The following is a 17708-nucleotide window of genomic DNA, read 5'->3' as shown; positions in this document are numbered from 1 at the left end:
TGCCACCTAGTGTTAGTGTTATCGTAACTGCATTCTGCTCATTTGTTAAAATCAATTCAACAATTTCACTTCTAAGCCAAACACTGCAGTGTTATATATGCAAATATCACTAATCTGAAAACTTATCTCTGCATCCTCCACCCAGTTCAATGGAATTAAAGCTGCAGACCTCTCTCTGTAACTCGCTGTTGTAGACGCTTTTCAGTCAGTGGCTAATGTAAAATGTGACAGCATGGTGACAATGAAATATAATAAATTTTCCAGTCTGGCACCTCTGAAAGGTTAATGGCATATATGGTCCCAAAATGGCTCATCTGGTGGTTCTGTCAGGACATATCGGTGTTAAAACGTGTAAAACTACACAGATTAACTTTTTTGGCATCTACTTTTGCACAATGCTCATCAGAGATTGCTTCACTAAATCCTAGATTAATTGGGCTGCTATTCTCTGATTTAAAGGTGTTTTTCATTCTAAATTATGTTTTTTAGACATATATATACACTACCGTTCAAAAGTTTGGGATCACTTTGCCATGGGATTCAATAGGGAAGTGACCCCAAACTTTTGAACGGTAGTATATATATACATATACACACACATATATATATGTATATATATATATATATATATATATATATATATATATATATATATATATATATATATAGATATATATGTATATGTATACTGTACTGCAGATGGATTTACTTCAACACAACAGCACATATTTTGATTCTGATACTTCTGTAGTAATCTCACATTTTGGATTTGGTTTGAGTCAAAGATTATACATATAGACTAAGACATATGAATTACCAGGAAATATATTCTTCTCAAAAACTGCAATGCCCAACTTGTACCAGTAAATGAAGACTGACATTCTCAAGGATTTGAAACAAATATTTAAATCAGCTTGAACAGATAATTAAATCAATAACCGTTTAAACTCAAAGCCATTTTTTGCTATATTTGGTCTGTATATGTTTTTAATATCTCATCTGCATATCATTCATTCAAATCTTGACTTTCAGGAAAAGAAAATATTGGCACTGAAACAAACACACGACAGAAACTGTTAACATATTTACACTTGTTCCTCCAGGTGTTATGTTACTTATTTACCTGCTCTCTTTATTAAACCAACTCCAACCCAACTTGCTTTTGGTGCCACTCTGTGTGAACAATGTCTTCTTGGCTTTATTCCAGCCATTGAGGAGCAATATTTTTCTTCTTTTCTGACACACACAGACCTTTCTGCTCATTTGTTATCTTTGGCTGCTCCTGATTGGACATTACTGTCAATTTAAGCTCTCTGATTGGTGGAAAGTTTCACAGGAATTGGCTTCATCATCATTTCCAGGTCAAAATCGAGATCGCTTAGCAACATCGTAGTAACTGTGATAATTTTTTATGATGATGTAAATAAATAAATAAATAATGATATTATCATGGATCACTCATTGTGGATTTACCATAGTCTCTCTGAATAGACACTTCAGTGTGTGCAGAATTATTAGGCAAATGAGTATTTTGATCACATCATCCTCTTTATGTTGTTCTACTCCAACCGGTACAGGCTTGAAAGCCTACTACCAATTAAGCATATCAGGTGATGTGCATCACTGTAATGAGAAGGGGTGTGGTCAAATGACATCAACACCCTATATCAGGTGTGCATAATTATTAGGCAACTTCCATTCCTTTGGCAAAATGGGTCAGAAGAGAGATTTGACGGACTCTGAAAAGTCAAAAATAGTGAGATGTCTTGCAGAGGGATGCAGCACTCTTAAAATTGCCAAGCTTTTGAGGCGTGATCATCGAACAATCAATCAAGCGTTTCATTCAAAATAGTCAACAGGGTCGCAAGAAGCATGTTGAAAAAACAAGGCGCAAAGTAACTGCCCATGAACTGAGGAAAATCAAGCGTGAAGCTGCCAAGATGCCATTGGCCACTAGTTTTGCCATATTTCAGAGCTGCAACATCACTGGAGAGCCAAGAAGCACAAGGTGTGCAATACTCAGGGACATGGCCAAGGTAAGGAAGGCTGAAAAACGACCATCACTGAACAAGACACACAAGATAAAACGTCAAGACTGGGCCAAGAAATATCATAAGACTGATTTTTCTAAGGTTTTATGGACTGATGAAATGAGAGTGAGTCTTGATGGGCCAGATGGATGGGCCCGTGGCTGGATCAGTACAGGGCAGAGAGCTCCACTCCGACTCAGACGCCAGCAAGGTGGAGGTGGGATACTGGTATGGGCTGGTATCATCAAAGATGAGCTTGTGGGATCTTTTCGGGTTGAGGATGGAGTCAAGCTCAACTCCCAGTCCTACTGCCAGTTTCTGGAAGACACCTTCTTCAAGCAGTGGTACAGGAAGAAGTCAGCATCGTTCAAGAAAAACATGACTTTCATGCAGGACAATGCTCCATCACACGCATCCAAGTACTCCACTGCGTGGCTGGCCAGAAAAGGTCTAAAAGAAGAAAAAATAATGACATGGCCTCCTTGTTCACCTGATCTTAACCTCATAGAGAACCTGTGGTCCCTCATCAAATGTGAGATCTACAGGGAGGGAAAACAGTACACCTCTCTGAACAGTGTCTGGGAGGCTGTGGTTGCTGCTGCACGCAATGTTGATCGTGAACAGATCAAGACACTGACAGAATCTATGGATGGCAGGCTTTTGAGTGTCCTCGCAAAGAAAGGTGGTTATATTGGTCACTGATTTGTTTTTGTTTTGTTTTTGAATGCCAAAAATGTATATTTGTAAATTTTGAGTTGTTATATTGGTTTCCCTGGTGAAAATAAATAAGTGAAATGGGTATATATTTCGTTTTTGTTAAGTTGCTTAATAATTATGCACAGTAATAGTCACCTGCACACACAGAAATCCTCCTAAGATACTAAAACTAAAAAAGCCCCACTCCAACTTTCAAAAATATTCAGCTTTGATATTTGAGTCTTTTGTGTTCATTGCGAACATAGTTGTTCTATAATAAAATGAATCCTCAAAAAAACAACTTGCCTAATAATTCTGCACACACTGTACATTTACAACTGGATTATCAATCTTCTGGATGGGATATAAATGTCTACAAAACTTCTGTAGATCACCTAAAGCAGGGGTGCCCAAATTCGGTCCTCGAGATCTACCATCCTGCAGCTTTTAGATGCAACCCTTCTCCAACACGCTTGAATCAGATGTCATCTGCATATCACGCAGCTCTGCAGAGGCCTGGTAACGAGCCAGTCATTTAATTTAAGTATGTTCGAGAAGGGTTGCAGGATGGTAGATCTCGAGGACCGGACTTGGTCACCCCTGACCAAAAGGGTAAACTATCCATCACTCTTTCCCCTACAGTTGCACACTACCGAAATTGTTGACAATGTCAGTGATAACACTGGCAATTTAGTGGAGTTTAAAGGGTTTTAATTGCAATTAATTTATAATAATCACTGATTATAATTTCATAACCGTGAGTTGTGAGGTAGCTTTCTTTTTTACATTCAAGTCTTTATATTAAATGATAATTTTCTTACCTCAGCCAGCTGGAAGAGAGCAGACTGTCTGCATGGTTTTCCTTCAGCAGCCACTGACGGCGATGACTGTGAACACACCACAACATTATGATTAGCATGCCGCAGGGCCTGTTGATACAGAACAAGATTAACTTTAGACAACAAATTCATAAGTTTTAAGTTTCTTGTAGGAAAGAAGAAAAGCTTGTACAATTAAGTACTTTCAGCAGAGTCTGACTCCTTCAGTGTTACCTGGCTTCCCCGCTTATCTGCATCATGTTTACAGCCTCAGTGCACTTCAATTTGTATCTACAAAAGTTTCAATAAATTGTTGCACCTTTGTCCAGTTTTCTGGACAACGTATACTAAGAACCAGAGCATCAGTTCCTACCTCTGCCACCGGGGAAAGGGCAGACTTGACCCTGCTTTCAGTTATGTCAGGCACTCTGTTTGGTGTTGTCTGAGACAAAATCTGCAGAAGTCAAGAGAACAAGACAGTCCTGCATGAAGTGGATCCAGCCAACTACAATTCAAAGCATTTATTCAACTGAAGCTGTTTGAACTTTTATTTTTAAACGATCAAAAGCACCAAAGACAAAAGTGCGCACAGTGCACGACACATTAACATAAAACCTTTATACCACCAGCTGGATGGTTCATTAATGTGCAAAATTAAGAAAGCAAGCACCATTTTAATGCTGCAGATGCCTTTCTATGACAGTCCAGGATAATCTAAGGTAACACATGCAATAAGTAGTATTTGTGGAATATTTTTTTCAAATTATCTAAATCTGTAAATAAATTGGTATCTATAGCCTTCAGTGTCACAGTAACCACTTCAGGGACACATCTTTCTTGAATATTTGATCAGGTATATATTGAAATCTGTGGAGAAATAGACCCAGGACACACCTCATCCTTATCCTGTGGAAAGGAGTTTCCCTCATCAGCTATGTCAGGTAAACTAGGTTTAGTGCTTGGAGGGACCTAGAGAAGTAAACAAAACCAAGGTCATTTAGCCTATTTAAAAAGCAGAGACTCATGATGGGAGAGACTGGACATTAAAAAGATGCATGTATCTGTAGTTTAAATAGGGACGCACCTCTCTGTTTGTGAGGGCATGTTCACCAGCTAACAGCAGCATGCTAAGGCCTCCCATCTTTGTTGGATCTTAAACAGAAGAAGTTACAAAAATAACTCAACTCGTCACCACATCACTGTGAAATAATATTGTTTACCACACACATACCTGCCATGGCAAAGTTTAACTGTGGCAAGCTGTCGGTTTTGGGCACTTTTTTGGCAGTGGAGTCCTTGGGTGAGTTGCAGGAGATGGACCAAACTTTTTTGCGAGGATTGCTGACTGGCTGACAGGAAGGGCTCTTCACTGGTTTGCTGGTAGTAGGACACCACTTGTAGCCTGGGTTCGCCTTCATAAAGGCATCCTTGTACTAAGAAAAACAAGACAAAGTTAATCTGGTTACAGTAAAAAAAACTTTTATCACTGCAGACTATAACATTTAAATAAAGACATTTAACTTTAAGGAGTACTCAAGGTCAAAGTTCAGATGGACTTCCTTATGTTCTTCAACTGCCAAAAACTTCAGTTATTAAAACAATTGGAAAACAGGAGAGCCAGCAATGATATTATTTGTCCTACTATTCATCCAAACTACCACTTAAAGTAAAGTAAACATCTGAGGCTAAAACTGCCAGTGAAGTCTTCCTTAACTCTGGTGTGGTCTGAGCCGGGTTTGCTGTGCATGCTACTATAAGATAATCCTGTTATTTACTGTAGACTATGTAGTAATGTACTTCACTGGTTATTGAATACTATTGACCTTGAAATATTTATCACAGTAACAGAGCCAAACTGATGACTTTTGAGAACCGTTAGTGGCTAGATATTTGTAGAAGGAGTCTATATCCTTTCTGAAGCCTACTAATAACCTAATTCATTGATCTACTGACCAATGAGAGGCCCACACCAGTAACTAAGCAAGTGGTGGTAGCAAATGTGAAGGCGACTACGCAATCTACCTGGCTGGTAATTTCTGCACCAAGGCCAACTACTTAGTGGATTATCTATTATCTCGGATGTGTTGTGATGTGTGTGAATTGAAGAGGCTAGCAACTGGCTCACTGGTTTAGACACTTCCTCTGGTGTCTGTAAGCAAGTAGATGCTGTGTTAACACTGGAGAGGCTAACAACTAGCCCTGACCTACTAGCAATGACCCACTGGACCAGACATTGCCAGTAGTATGGATAGGCTGACCATTTGCACAGTGAGGCTACCAACCATTGTACTGAAACTAACAATCCAACACATCGTCTACTGTTTTTGGTGACTAGCATGACAGAACTATTTGGATTGACCACATATCTTTTTTTCTATTTTACAGCAAATTGTGCAGTATGCTGATGCCACAGATCGTTGACCTAGTTGTTACATTACTGGCTCCCACCCTGAAATAGAAATAAAATGCTACAACTTCTCCCTGGCAAGACATCTGACCTCAGCAGGATTTCCTGGTAAAACATTTTTTAAAGACATTCTTTCACTTCCGGTCTGGGTCTTTTGTAGTACTGTATGCTGTCACTGACAGGTACTCAATATTCTTAATTTTATCTCATTTGCTGTGATATACGCAGACAGAGGACAGGTGTAGCGTAGTGAGTGAGCAACCCCATTTTCTAAAATAGGTCAATGTGAACAGAGGTAGAAATTCGTGGTGGAAAAAGGAGCTGTTGTACTGTCTCTGTTGTGCTTTGACCAAAGCATGTCAAAAGCCTCAAGAAATTATCAACATTGGAAAAAGAAATGTGCAGAACATGACTTTTTTAAAGACAAGAGAATTTTCCTTTTGCACACTCGTACAGTTAGACCCAAAACAGAATGAATTAAGAGACAGTAATGTCACCTATTTTTCATAGTTTGCTTGTATTTCTATGTTCTATGAATATTGTTATAATTTATTTAGACAAAGATAAATCTAGTGAAAATCTAATACTGTGACAGAAGTGCTTGGTATTGAATATATAAATATTGAATATTCCTGCTACTGTAAGAGAGAGCTGAAAGCAATGAGAGTACAGAGGCAGTAGTGTTGGTGGAGTCTCACCTCCTTGGCCATGTCAGTGTATTTCTGCTTCTCTTTGGGCTCCAGTACAGCCCACCAGTCGGCCAGGATTTTGGTAGCTCCGCGGTTGTCGAGGCGCGGGTGTTCCTGCCGCACCAGGGAACGGTGACGTTTGCAGAAGAGGAGGAAGGCATTCATTGGCCGGCGGGCTCGCTGTTCATTAGAGTCCTCCTCAACTTCCTCTGTTGTGCTTCCACTCTGCACCTGTGGATCTCGGTCCTGACTGCACAGCACTGGCTGCTGATAACAAACTCAGAAATTACAACACTGCGCCATAGTCACACGATAAAAACATATGACCTGTGGTACCAGTAAAACACTCACCTTCTCCAGCTCTTCTTCATCTTCTTCTTCTTCCTCCTCAGAGAAATCCAGAGCCTTTTTGGAGAGAAGAGGATGCCACTGCAGGCATTTGCGTTTGGGGCGTTTGCCGGTGACCTCCCCTGCAACAGGTGGCTCCTTGCCCCTTCCTCCACTCTTCATGGTACTACCGCACCTAAAACAAAACAGTCAATTTAATATTAGACAGTATAAATACAGACTTAAATAAAGAGGGGATGCTACACAATGGTAAACATCGCCCAATTCCAACTTTAGAGATGTGTTGTTGCAATCAAATTCACAATGACCTAATATTTTCCATTAAATAGTACAATGTCTCAGTTTTAAAATCTGATATGTTGTTTATGTTCTATTGGGAATAAAATATGGGTTTACCAGATTCATAAATAATTGTATTCCGTTTTTATTTACATTTAAACAGTGACCCAACTTTTTTTCAGCTGAGGTTGCACAAGAGTTTGAGTTTTTTTAAACAATTTATCAGAAAGAACTGACAAACATTTGTGTTATGATTCCTGCAACTGAGCATTGGTGATCCTGCTTCTTTGAACAGTCCTTAAGATGCTTCAACAACCCAGTTGGATTCATGAAATGGTTGAAGTACAACCTGGAATTTCTTATCATTTACATATATTCATAAGTTCTCTCGTGAAACAACGCTGATCAGTCTACATGTAAATCTTGCCATGTTCTTGGTGGTGGCATATTTTAAGCTTCAGGCTATGGATGTGCTGTAGCTGACTGTGTCAAACAGCAGGAAGATGCTGAACATCTGACAAAACTAGCAGGTAACTCTACAGATTGTGGCCTCAAACTCCAAAATAGTCTCAAATACCTCATGTTAGTTTATTAGGTGTTTCAATTGCTTTAGAACAACCTGTCGTGGTCCACCAGCCTTGCTGGCTGTTTCTCCTTCATTAACTCGCTCTAAGTTGCTTTGCCAGCTGCTGTAGAAACCTCCTCTGAGTCCATTTTGTAAAATACAACAATGATCCATCTCTACATATACATGTTTTACAGAATACTTCAATGCCATCTAATCCAGAATGACAGGAAACTAAAAATGTGTGGTCAAAATAACCACATTAGTCTTGCAGATCGGTCCAAAGTTCACATTTTACCTTTTGCCTAAATTGCATTTGTCATTCTTTATAACGTCGAGGTATTGTAAATATTGGCTGGGTAAACTATGTAGTAACAAGCATATTTCTAAAATGCCTAAAAATGCCCGGTACAATGCCGTCATTTTACACCTTACAGTAATATAGCTATAAAATATGCTCATAATCAGGACGTCATTAAGTTAAATGCTGCAGCCCGCGTTAACACACCAGTGCTTGAATTCTTGTTACTCATCAATTTTGCAGTGAGGATAAATTATCTATATAGTGTAACCTTAACTTACAGCAGCTAGAATGGAATATTTATGTTAGTAATAATCATGTTAATCCTATAACAGGCAAAATTATTAGAAAAATTATATAAACCACACATTATGTTTGAAAATACTAGAGTATAATGATTTTGTACAGTTTGGGCAACTGCACTTTAAATATCACTGAACATACAAACAATCTGCAGGAAATTAAAACTATTAATTCAAATACCTTTAAAAAGTCTGAAATATCATATTTCCAGATTACAAATTACAGATAGAAGATTAATATTGGATTCAATGTGCTGACTGTGTGAGGTATTTTACTGGCATTTAAAGAACTTCTGAATACCAAAATGAGGGAGGTGAAAATAAACCAAGACATTGAAATCTTTTCAAAGGTCTCAATAGCAGCTTCAATCTATATTTGGTTTGACAGGAGCAACAGAGCAGGGAGCGAAGCCAAATTATCCCTCCACTGACCATCACTTTATTTGGCCTCCATTTATTATGCTAATTTATTGCTCAGCTGCCTTGGAGGACCACCCCCCCCTTTTAATATAGGAGCCATAAGCAGCCTCGAGAAATTCATTTACTTATTTTTGCTCGTTGGGTTCAAATTTTTAATATCAGCTTAAAGGAATAAATTAAACTGGGAATATAAAATAAGTCAGGCTTGAGGAAAATAAATCAAGAGGAAAAGGTCATCATCTTCTAACCGACTCCAAATTCTTCAAACGAGCCATGATGGAAATGAAATGACAGGAATTAAAGCAAGCATTAGCACCACGCAGAGTCCCCACACCTCTGAAACCTGATGAAAAAACCTTCAAGGATCCATTTACATCACCATCATTTAACTGGGTACTTCAGAACAGTGAAAACCACCCATCTTAGTGAAAAGCTTTCTGAAAGACAGACTGCTTCAAGCACAGAGAGGAAGACTCCACCACCATAATAACCAGAATACAGACGCACTACACATATAGCAGCAGCCAATTTTAACCAAATAACTCTAAACATGGAGGTGAGACAGAGAAAGGATGAAGCTGCACCACCTTTAGCTTCGATGATAAACATTCACAGAGGCATCGTTTCCCTCAGTCTCATAATTCGACCAGATGATAATTGTCCTGAATGTTTTCCACTTGGGAACAATCTTTCTTGGTGTATAATGACTAATTCTTGAAATGGATTTATAACCTTTCCCAGATCTAAAATTTTTCTTTCTTTGGGAGGATTTCTCTCAGACTGTTTCAAGATTTGTTTTATGTATTGATAGATAAAATGTTAAAACTAAAAAGTGGAATTACAGCACCACTCTGAGGTTCTCCTCCACCTGCTCCGCTACGGATAAATGATGGAGGTGGGTGGGTGTTGGTTCCCGGCTTCAATCAACTATCTTCGGTTGCTCTGTACGGGTTGCTCTCAACAACCTGTACAATGGATTAACGGACTTGGAGTTGAGGTAATGACGGGTTGCAGCCCACTCTTCAGTATCTTCAACCTAGTACCAGGTTGGACATCCTTTTTCCTCCAGAACATTCTTAATTTTTGGTGTCATAGATTCAACAAGGTGCTGGAAACCTTCCTCAGAGGTTTTGCTCCATATTGACATGACAACATCACACAGTTGCTGCAGGTTTGTCGGCTGCATCCATGATGAGAATCTTCCGTTCCACCACATCCCAAAGCTGCTCTACTGGACTGAGATCTGGTGACTGTGGAGGCCGTTGGAGTCATTGTCATGTTCTAGAAAGCAGGTGGAGATGATCTGAGCTTTGTGACATGGTGCATTATCACCATGCACCAGCAGCAGCCTGAAACGTTGATCCAAGGCAGGATGGATCCACGTTTTCATGATGTTTCCACTAAATACTGAGTCTAGCATCTGAATGTGGAGCTGAAATGGAGACTCATCAGACCAGCAACGTTTCTCCATCTTCTATTGTCCAGTGTTGGTGAGTCTGTGTGAATTGTAGCCTCAGTTTCCTATTCTTAGCTGACAGGAGGCTCCCGGTGTGGTCTTTTGCTGCTGTAGCCCATCTGCTTCAAGGTTGGACGTGTTGTGTGTTCAGAGATGCTGTTCTGCAGACTTTGGTTGGAACCAGTGCTGATCTGACTTCCTGTTTCCTTTCTATCATCTCCAACCAGTCTGCCCATTTTATATATATATAAAATTTGTGTGTGTGTATACACATATATTCATACACACACATATATATATATACACATTATATATATATATATATATATATATATATATATATATATATATATATATATATATATATATATATATATAAAAATAAAGGCCCAGATTTATCGGCTGGCCGATTAAATCGGCTGATATTAGCCCTTTTCAAAATGGCCGATATCGGCTGTTGTTTTGCCGATTAAACACAGATCTATTCTTAATTCTCTCATAAAACATTAGATGTTAAGTGTCGGAGTCGTGCAGAATGATGTCCTTGCGGCGTTTGTCCACTAGATGGAGCTCTGACTCCGTTCAATCCCACAGTCTTTTCAACGGGGTAGCTAGTAGCTACAGCCAGGTTACAACAAAGAGTGGAGCTTGCCGACAGGTAAGTTTATAATAATGTTGTGAAATTAATGACTCAGCATGTCTCCAGTCTCAGTTTAACTCTGTTCGCCATGTGTAATGACGCTGCTTCATTGTGTCGGTCAGCTTTTTATTTACGCTGCATTGCTAAAGTTGTGCTAAATTAGCTTAAGGCGCTCCCGTTTATCTTAGCAATAACATGGCTGTTGTTATCCCAACCTAGCATAGCATTAGCTAAGTAGCTAGTAACTGCAGAAATAACGCAAGTGTACAGAATATCTGAGAGTACAGAAGGAGTGTTCATCACTCCCTCAGCTGCAGGTGTATTTTAGGAAAGATGTAAATGCAGAGGGGAGGAGGGTTCTTCAATGCAGCACCGAAAACTTAACATTATTAATATTACAGTCTGTCTTTAGCCACCGTCATGAACTCACGCCCCCCCTTAGTTTGACTTTGTCAGAAAATACTAACGCGACACAGGCTGTAACAGCAACTCCCTGTGTTACAATTAGTGCCAGACCATTATATATAAAAAACAGCTCTATCAAAGATTACATTACATTTGAGAAAAGCATATCTGTTTTTTATTTTGGTTCATATATGATATATTTCATGGCAAAAAAAAAAAAAAAAAAAAACATACTGGAGTAAAGAAAATGTTATTTAACATTAAAGGGCATCTGAAGGCTGCATAACTAATGTTAGTTATGTAAGGCATACACCTTTGTATATATTTTCCTACCTGTACTTTAACCTACTTCTAATTTGCATCAGCAAGAACTACAAAACAAGATATACTTAATTAATTCACCATTCATTTATACAATTCATTTATAGATAGACTTTTTTAAGGTTAAATAATTTCCCATTTATGTAATGCTTTGTTGCATATTTTGGTGTATACATGTATATATATATATATATATACACATTTATTTGGGCTGGGCGATTAATCGATAAGATTGATAAATCGAATTTTCCATTTTAGGAGATTTATTTTTATGAAAATCTTGATTTTTTTCCATAGTTAGTTAGCAGCAGACTTGGCCTTCCCTACACACCAGAACGGTGTTTGTCTGACAGATTTTCAGTGAAGTGACCCTTCACTCATGCCTGGGATTTAGCTGTGCGTATAACTGCAGTGAGAAATGCTGCTCTCTATGAGATGCAGAAGTCAACTTTAGCCCACAAACCCTCGTTAAGAGACAACCTTCATCAGGGGAATTATTTCTGCAGTGGATCCTGTATGATAAGGATCCAGATGGAAAAAGATCACGGATGCATTGTGTCGCATATTTCTATGTAAGATATGAAGTCTTTTTTTTATGGTGGAAAAACTATGACATTATATGCTTTATTTTTGCTGCCATTCATCTATATAAACAAATAAATGTTTTTAATAAGTTTATTTATGTTTTGTAAAAAAAAAAAAAAGAAATAGAATTGATTAAAATCGGACATCAGATTTGGTTCTAAAAAACCAGAGGTTTTATTTTTAGGCCATATCGCCCAGCCCTACATATATACATATACACACACATACACACACAGATATATCTATATATATATATATATATCTATATATATATATATATATATATATATATAGATATATATATATATATATATATAAAGAGAGAGAGACGTGTTCTTTATTGGATTTTTACAGTGACAATAAAATCTCTCTACTCTATATTAATGGAGAACCGTCCTTGTCCTAGTATATATGCACACAAGAAGGAAATGGGTTATTGACTGAATTATGTTGGATACTGTGATGATAGAAGGAGATATGAACACTTTTATCTTATTAGTTTTTGGCTTCTTCCAGCTGACCAATTACGTCATGGTTCAAAACAACTAACAAACAAACGAGCTGGTGTCAAATTATTACCATGTCGACCAATGAACTGGATGGTTTTACACTTCTGTACACTTGTAATTCTTTATTCTCTGTATTTGATCTTTTACTTTGTGAGAACAGGGACCATGGGGCACCAAAGCCAGATGGACTGTAACTCAGTGTTTACATGTAGAGTTCATTCTAAACCCATTGCGCATTTATCTGGATTTTTTTTTAAGTCTGACTTTCAACTTTCATTTGGTTCATGTTTTTTTAATGCTGTGTAGTTTTATCTAATAAGTTCACTCTGAGTCTGGATGAGCGGCAGGCATCCAAACAAGGTGTGTATGATGTACCGTGACTGTACGATGATGATTATGCCTGGCAAATGGTGCAGATAAACATGGATGCATAGTGTTGACAAGACTACCAAGGTGTGTAATAACACATTCAGTAGTTACCCACTCGCTCAGGATTCCTCTACCGTTTTCTTTCCACGCTACATCCTCCATTTCACGGTATCTAAACTCTTCTGGTTTTTGCACATAACTCTATGTTAGTTACACATTTATATACTAAATTTCTGACAGTGTCAGAATTTAGTTGCTGGTGGGAAAAACTTTACAAAGCCAGTCTTTGAACCTCCAAAAACACACACAAAAAAGAAATATAATAATTATGCAGTATACATGTTTGGACTCATTCTGTGTCAAAATTATCAATCAATGAATGGATGAATGATCTAATGATTGATCAATGTAATTGTCTGCATGTATGAGTGGAAAAACAGGGATACTTACTGAAGAAAAACTATGGAAATGCTGTATGAATGATGAAGATGAATCTGCCACAGCCTTTGTCATACAATGACGATGACCTATAAAAATACAAGACACTGCTCTCAGTCATGTTTACACTGTTATCGCTGCAACCACTGGGCCAGAAAACATGCAACTTGACTTAAACATCAGTGAGAGAGACATCGATCAGCAAAAAGACCTCAGAAAAGTAACCGTGGGACATTTTGTCAGACTTATCGTGCAGCCGATCCGATCAGATCCGATCCGCCCTTGTGGCCAAAAGCTAAACATGTAGGCCAAATAAATAAATAAAAAAAAGATAAATAAAAACCACTGGATGCATTTCATCCAGTATTGAACGAACCTAATCAAACAAACGGCAGAAGCGTTGAGCTGCGCAGAGGTTTAGATGTGATCTCAGGTAAAACTGCTGACCCTCGATCGGACTGTTCCGTCTCGTGCTGTTACATCGAGCTTCAATAACGGTACAAAACATGACAGATGTGCCATTAAAAGACACGTTCGCCCAACAGTTCCTACCTCTAAGCACACATTTTTCTTTTATCTCTCAGCAAAATGTCGATCTAAGCTGTGACGAGACAGACAAGCCGAATGAGAGTCCATCTTGCTTTGGTTTGGAGGAGAAAACCCGAAGTACAGTAGTGGGAATTTCACTCCTGTCAAACTCTCCGATGACAATGTCGCCGATTCGTCTTCCCACTCCGAGCACAAAAACATCCAGGGTGGTTAATTAAACTGGTGATCTTCTGGCCTGCCACATGCATATGTGGAGAATGTTTTGCAGAGCAGCAGCTCCATTTCCTAGCAGGGTTACTGGGAATAAAGTAGCTAGTTAGCTTGCTAGCTCTGCCTCCTGCTAACTGGACGTGTCACGGTTTTTTAAGATGCAACCGTTTCCGAAACAGCGTAAAGCTTCATGACCAATCTATGACACAAGTCACTGGTTAAACTGGGATAGAAATTCTCGTTTGGGCTGTTGCAACTGTACCGTTTGCATGCAGGTCTGGGTTTATGATGCGGATAGAAAAGGGAAGAGAGGGGGTGGCGAGGAAGAGAGACGGGGAGACAAGTCATACCACCTTAGTGAGAAACAGTTGTTTTGACATTTATTTGACACGGCACTTTCAGCGAAGAGGGGATATTTAACCGTGATAGGAACAAGCGCCCCGTTTAACTCGGGTTATCAATGCGGTGTCGATGGGAAACTAATTCAGAGGGTAAAGCCAGCAGGCGGACATCATGTCCAGAGTAGCGATAATAACAAATTTTCAGCGGCTGAAAGGCTGGCAAAAAGCGACCGGGTTTTAACGAAAAATCGATGAAAGCGTAAGTTTTCTGTCATGAACGTTTCCTTCACCCCTGAACATACCTCTAGTGTTCTCCTCAAGAACCAAGGGGGGCCTCTCATCATTGGTCGTCCACCTTTTTTTAAACTTATTAACACATGATAACAGTTCAGCACTTGCTGTACAGAGATCAGCTTCGTCAAGTGCGCGACAGTGAGACAGAAACTACCCGGAAGTAAGGAGGATTTTTATCAAATTAAGAGTTTTTGCTCTGGTTGTTCAGGAGACAAACATCCAAGACGCTTGACTAAGACACTTTTCAAAACAGCATGTTAGACTATAAATACTTAAACACTAAACATTTGTACAAGTGCATTCAAAAGTTTAGAGAAAGTCAAATTAAGTTCACCTGTACATAATATAGTCTATTTTAGATACATTCTGCCATCAAACACAAGAAGAATATTGCTAAATTTTTGTCAGTAGAGTACAATATACAAATATGTACAATGTTTATACAAATATTTTAAATATGGAAACATTAATAGAAAGCCAGTATATGAGGCAAAAACAGAGTTGATGCAATTCTAACAACACAGTTTAAACCCTCTTAAATTATCTTTCTTGTAATTTCTTCAGAAATAGCTCTCAAGACTCCTTGAAGTAATTTTCAAAGCTCTTCTTTGGATGTTTCTATGTTTTTGTTCCATTCTCTGTCTACATAATCCCACACTGCTTCTCTAGGGAATACTCATCCCTCTATCAGACCTGTTGCCACTGATTATTGGTCCAGTTCTTGTTTGACACCGTTCCCTTTCTTATGAATGGCTTCTTGACAGTCATCCTTCCATGGAGACCATTTCTGATGAGGCTTCGGCCAACAGCAGATGGACCAACTGAAGGTCCAGATGTATCTTTCAGATCCTGTTCATCTGGTGAAGACAGCTTTTCAGCCCAGACTCTTCTGTCCTTTACTTGTCTAGTTTCCTGAGATGTTTTAAGGACACACTGCACGCTAAGCTTAAGTGTTTTCAGCTAGTAGCTATTTGTGAATCACCTTGTTGCTGCAAAAGAAAAAATCCTATTTTTTGTTAAATGGTTATCGTTGCTGTTTTTCATGGATGGAATGCAAATAAGATAGATGCAACTATTGCTAAAAAAATTTTATCTGTAGATGCAACACTGGTTCATCCCATGAGTTGAGTTCTTGGTCACCTATAAGAACTGGACTAAAATGAGTGAAAAATGCAAAAAAAAAAAAAAAAAAAAAGTCTAGAGAACCTTAGATCAAAACCACTTAAAAGGATTACTGCTTTAAAGTAATATAAAGAAATAACGGGTAGACTGAGACTTTTGCATAGAACTGTAGAATACAACAATATCTTTAAAGGCTGTGGCAACAATTGTGTCCCAATTCAACACTTTTATTTAAAATGAGCATTTGAATTTTTCATAGATCAGTGTAAATAGGGCTTAAATAAAATAACCTATTCTTCTGACAATGATAAAGAACAAGACTGAAAATAAATAAAAAAGCTGCCAATATTTGAAGTAGAACTTTGAACCACCTTCAAAAAGCCTGGAGAATTACTGCTGAAGACCACTTTAAAAAATGAAGAAGTTAAATTTAGCCATAAAAGTAAGGACAATGTGTTTGAGTGATTATGCCTTTGTTATAACAATCATTTTTGGGAATGAAACTTATATACCTGGAAAGGTTGTTTATTTCCCTTTTAAATAGTGCCACGTTTATACAGAAAATGCATTTGTGGGATGAGCAGCAGAGTTGAGTATGTGGGCTGCACCCATGAAACAAATGGCAATTTATTTTTTTTTCCATTTGAACCATTACTATAAAAGTATGACAGCTTGGAAGTAAAATATAAAGAAATAACTGCTGTATGGATACTTGAGCACAGAACTGTAGGGTAAAACGGAAATCACTGTCCCATTTAAGTTTTATTTAAACACGCACACCGGAAGTGGTCGTGGTAACTGTGTGGGGATTTACATTGGCACGGAAACGCAGCTTCTGGGAGATGATGAATGTTATTGTCGGCGAAGACGACACATTAAACGACCTCAACCCCCCAAAGTAACAACATTATGAGTTAATTCTCACTAAAAAACACACTTGTTCAGTCACACAATGTAACAGAAATTACTTTCGTTTTCCTCGAGGTGGGAGTAAATTCTCATCTCAGCTCTCCCCTCCCCCGGTTTGCAAAGTGCTCTCACCCAGACAGCGTTCCCTTCCCAACTCCATCCCTGACTTAACTTAATTTTTTCGCGTAATCTCGCGAACAAACGACACCGAAACGTTGATGGATACATCAGAAAAGTCCGATAACGACAAACCACTGTTACAGTCAGCTGAGTGATTAGTCGTTTTATGCTTCCTGGGTGTTCAGCGAATGAAAACTGATTTAAAACTAACATGTTACTGAAATTTATACCAGCAGTTTAACAGCACTTACCAGTCCGGACACAAAGGCTAAAGGCGGATAGATGTTTAAATCCTTTAGGATAGAAAATTTTCAACAGTTCAGAAGCATACTGTACACATTGAGAAAACCCGCCCAACACACGAAAGGTTAGATCTGATTGGTTTTTCATATTGATTGACAGTTTGTCTTCACCTATCAGAGGACTCCTTAGATTGTAATGGTCGGAAGTGGCAGTCCTAAAAGTTTGTGTTCAGAAAACAGATGTGGTTAGGTTTCAAAATGTCAGAAGAGCTTGTTTTGTATTTACAGATTGAAAATGTGCGCTGATTTAGTTGTTTATTTGTTTTATTCTCGGTATAACTTA

General features: G+C 38.4%; 1 protein-coding gene across 7 annotated transcripts in view; it reads right to left on the bottom strand.

Annotated features, from left to right (window-relative positions):
• Window positions 1-17461, bottom strand: part of LOC121653839 (HMG box transcription factor BBX) — a 31617-nt gene extending 14156 nt beyond the window's left edge. The window contains exons 1-9 of one of the 7 annotated variants that reach the window (XM_042007526.1): window positions 17375-17461; window positions 13591-13667; window positions 6992-7163; window positions 6650-6907; window positions 4776-4977; window positions 4629-4696; window positions 4439-4513; window positions 3918-3998; window positions 3548-3613 (exon numbers count right to left, since the gene is read on the bottom strand). In XM_042007526.1, the coding sequence (XP_041863460.1) occupies window positions 3548-3613; window positions 3918-3998; window positions 4439-4513; window positions 4629-4696; window positions 4776-4977; window positions 6650-6907; window positions 6992-7150 (909 nt within the window). In that variant the 5' untranslated portion in view covers window positions 7151-7163; window positions 13591-13667; window positions 17375-17461. Of the gene's footprint in view, window positions 1-3547; window positions 3614-3917; window positions 3999-4438; window positions 4514-4628; window positions 4697-4775; window positions 4978-6649; window positions 6908-6991; window positions 7164-13590; window positions 13668-13789; window positions 13908-13954; window positions 14028-14130; window positions 14471-14599; window positions 14619-14980; window positions 15091-17374 lie in introns of those variants that run through there. The other 6 variants (XM_042007524.1, XM_042007530.1, XM_042007529.1 and 3 more) reach the window with 6 other exon arrangements.
• Window positions 17462-17708: the final 247 nt, after the last annotated feature.

Source organism: Melanotaenia boesemani, chromosome 15, assembly GCF_017639745.1.
Source record: "Melanotaenia boesemani isolate fMelBoe1 chromosome 15, fMelBoe1.pri, whole genome shotgun sequence".
Lineage (NCBI taxonomy): Eukaryota > Metazoa > Chordata > Actinopteri > Atheriniformes > Melanotaeniidae > Melanotaenia > Melanotaenia boesemani.
This window is presented reverse-complemented; position numbering and strand designations above follow the sequence as displayed.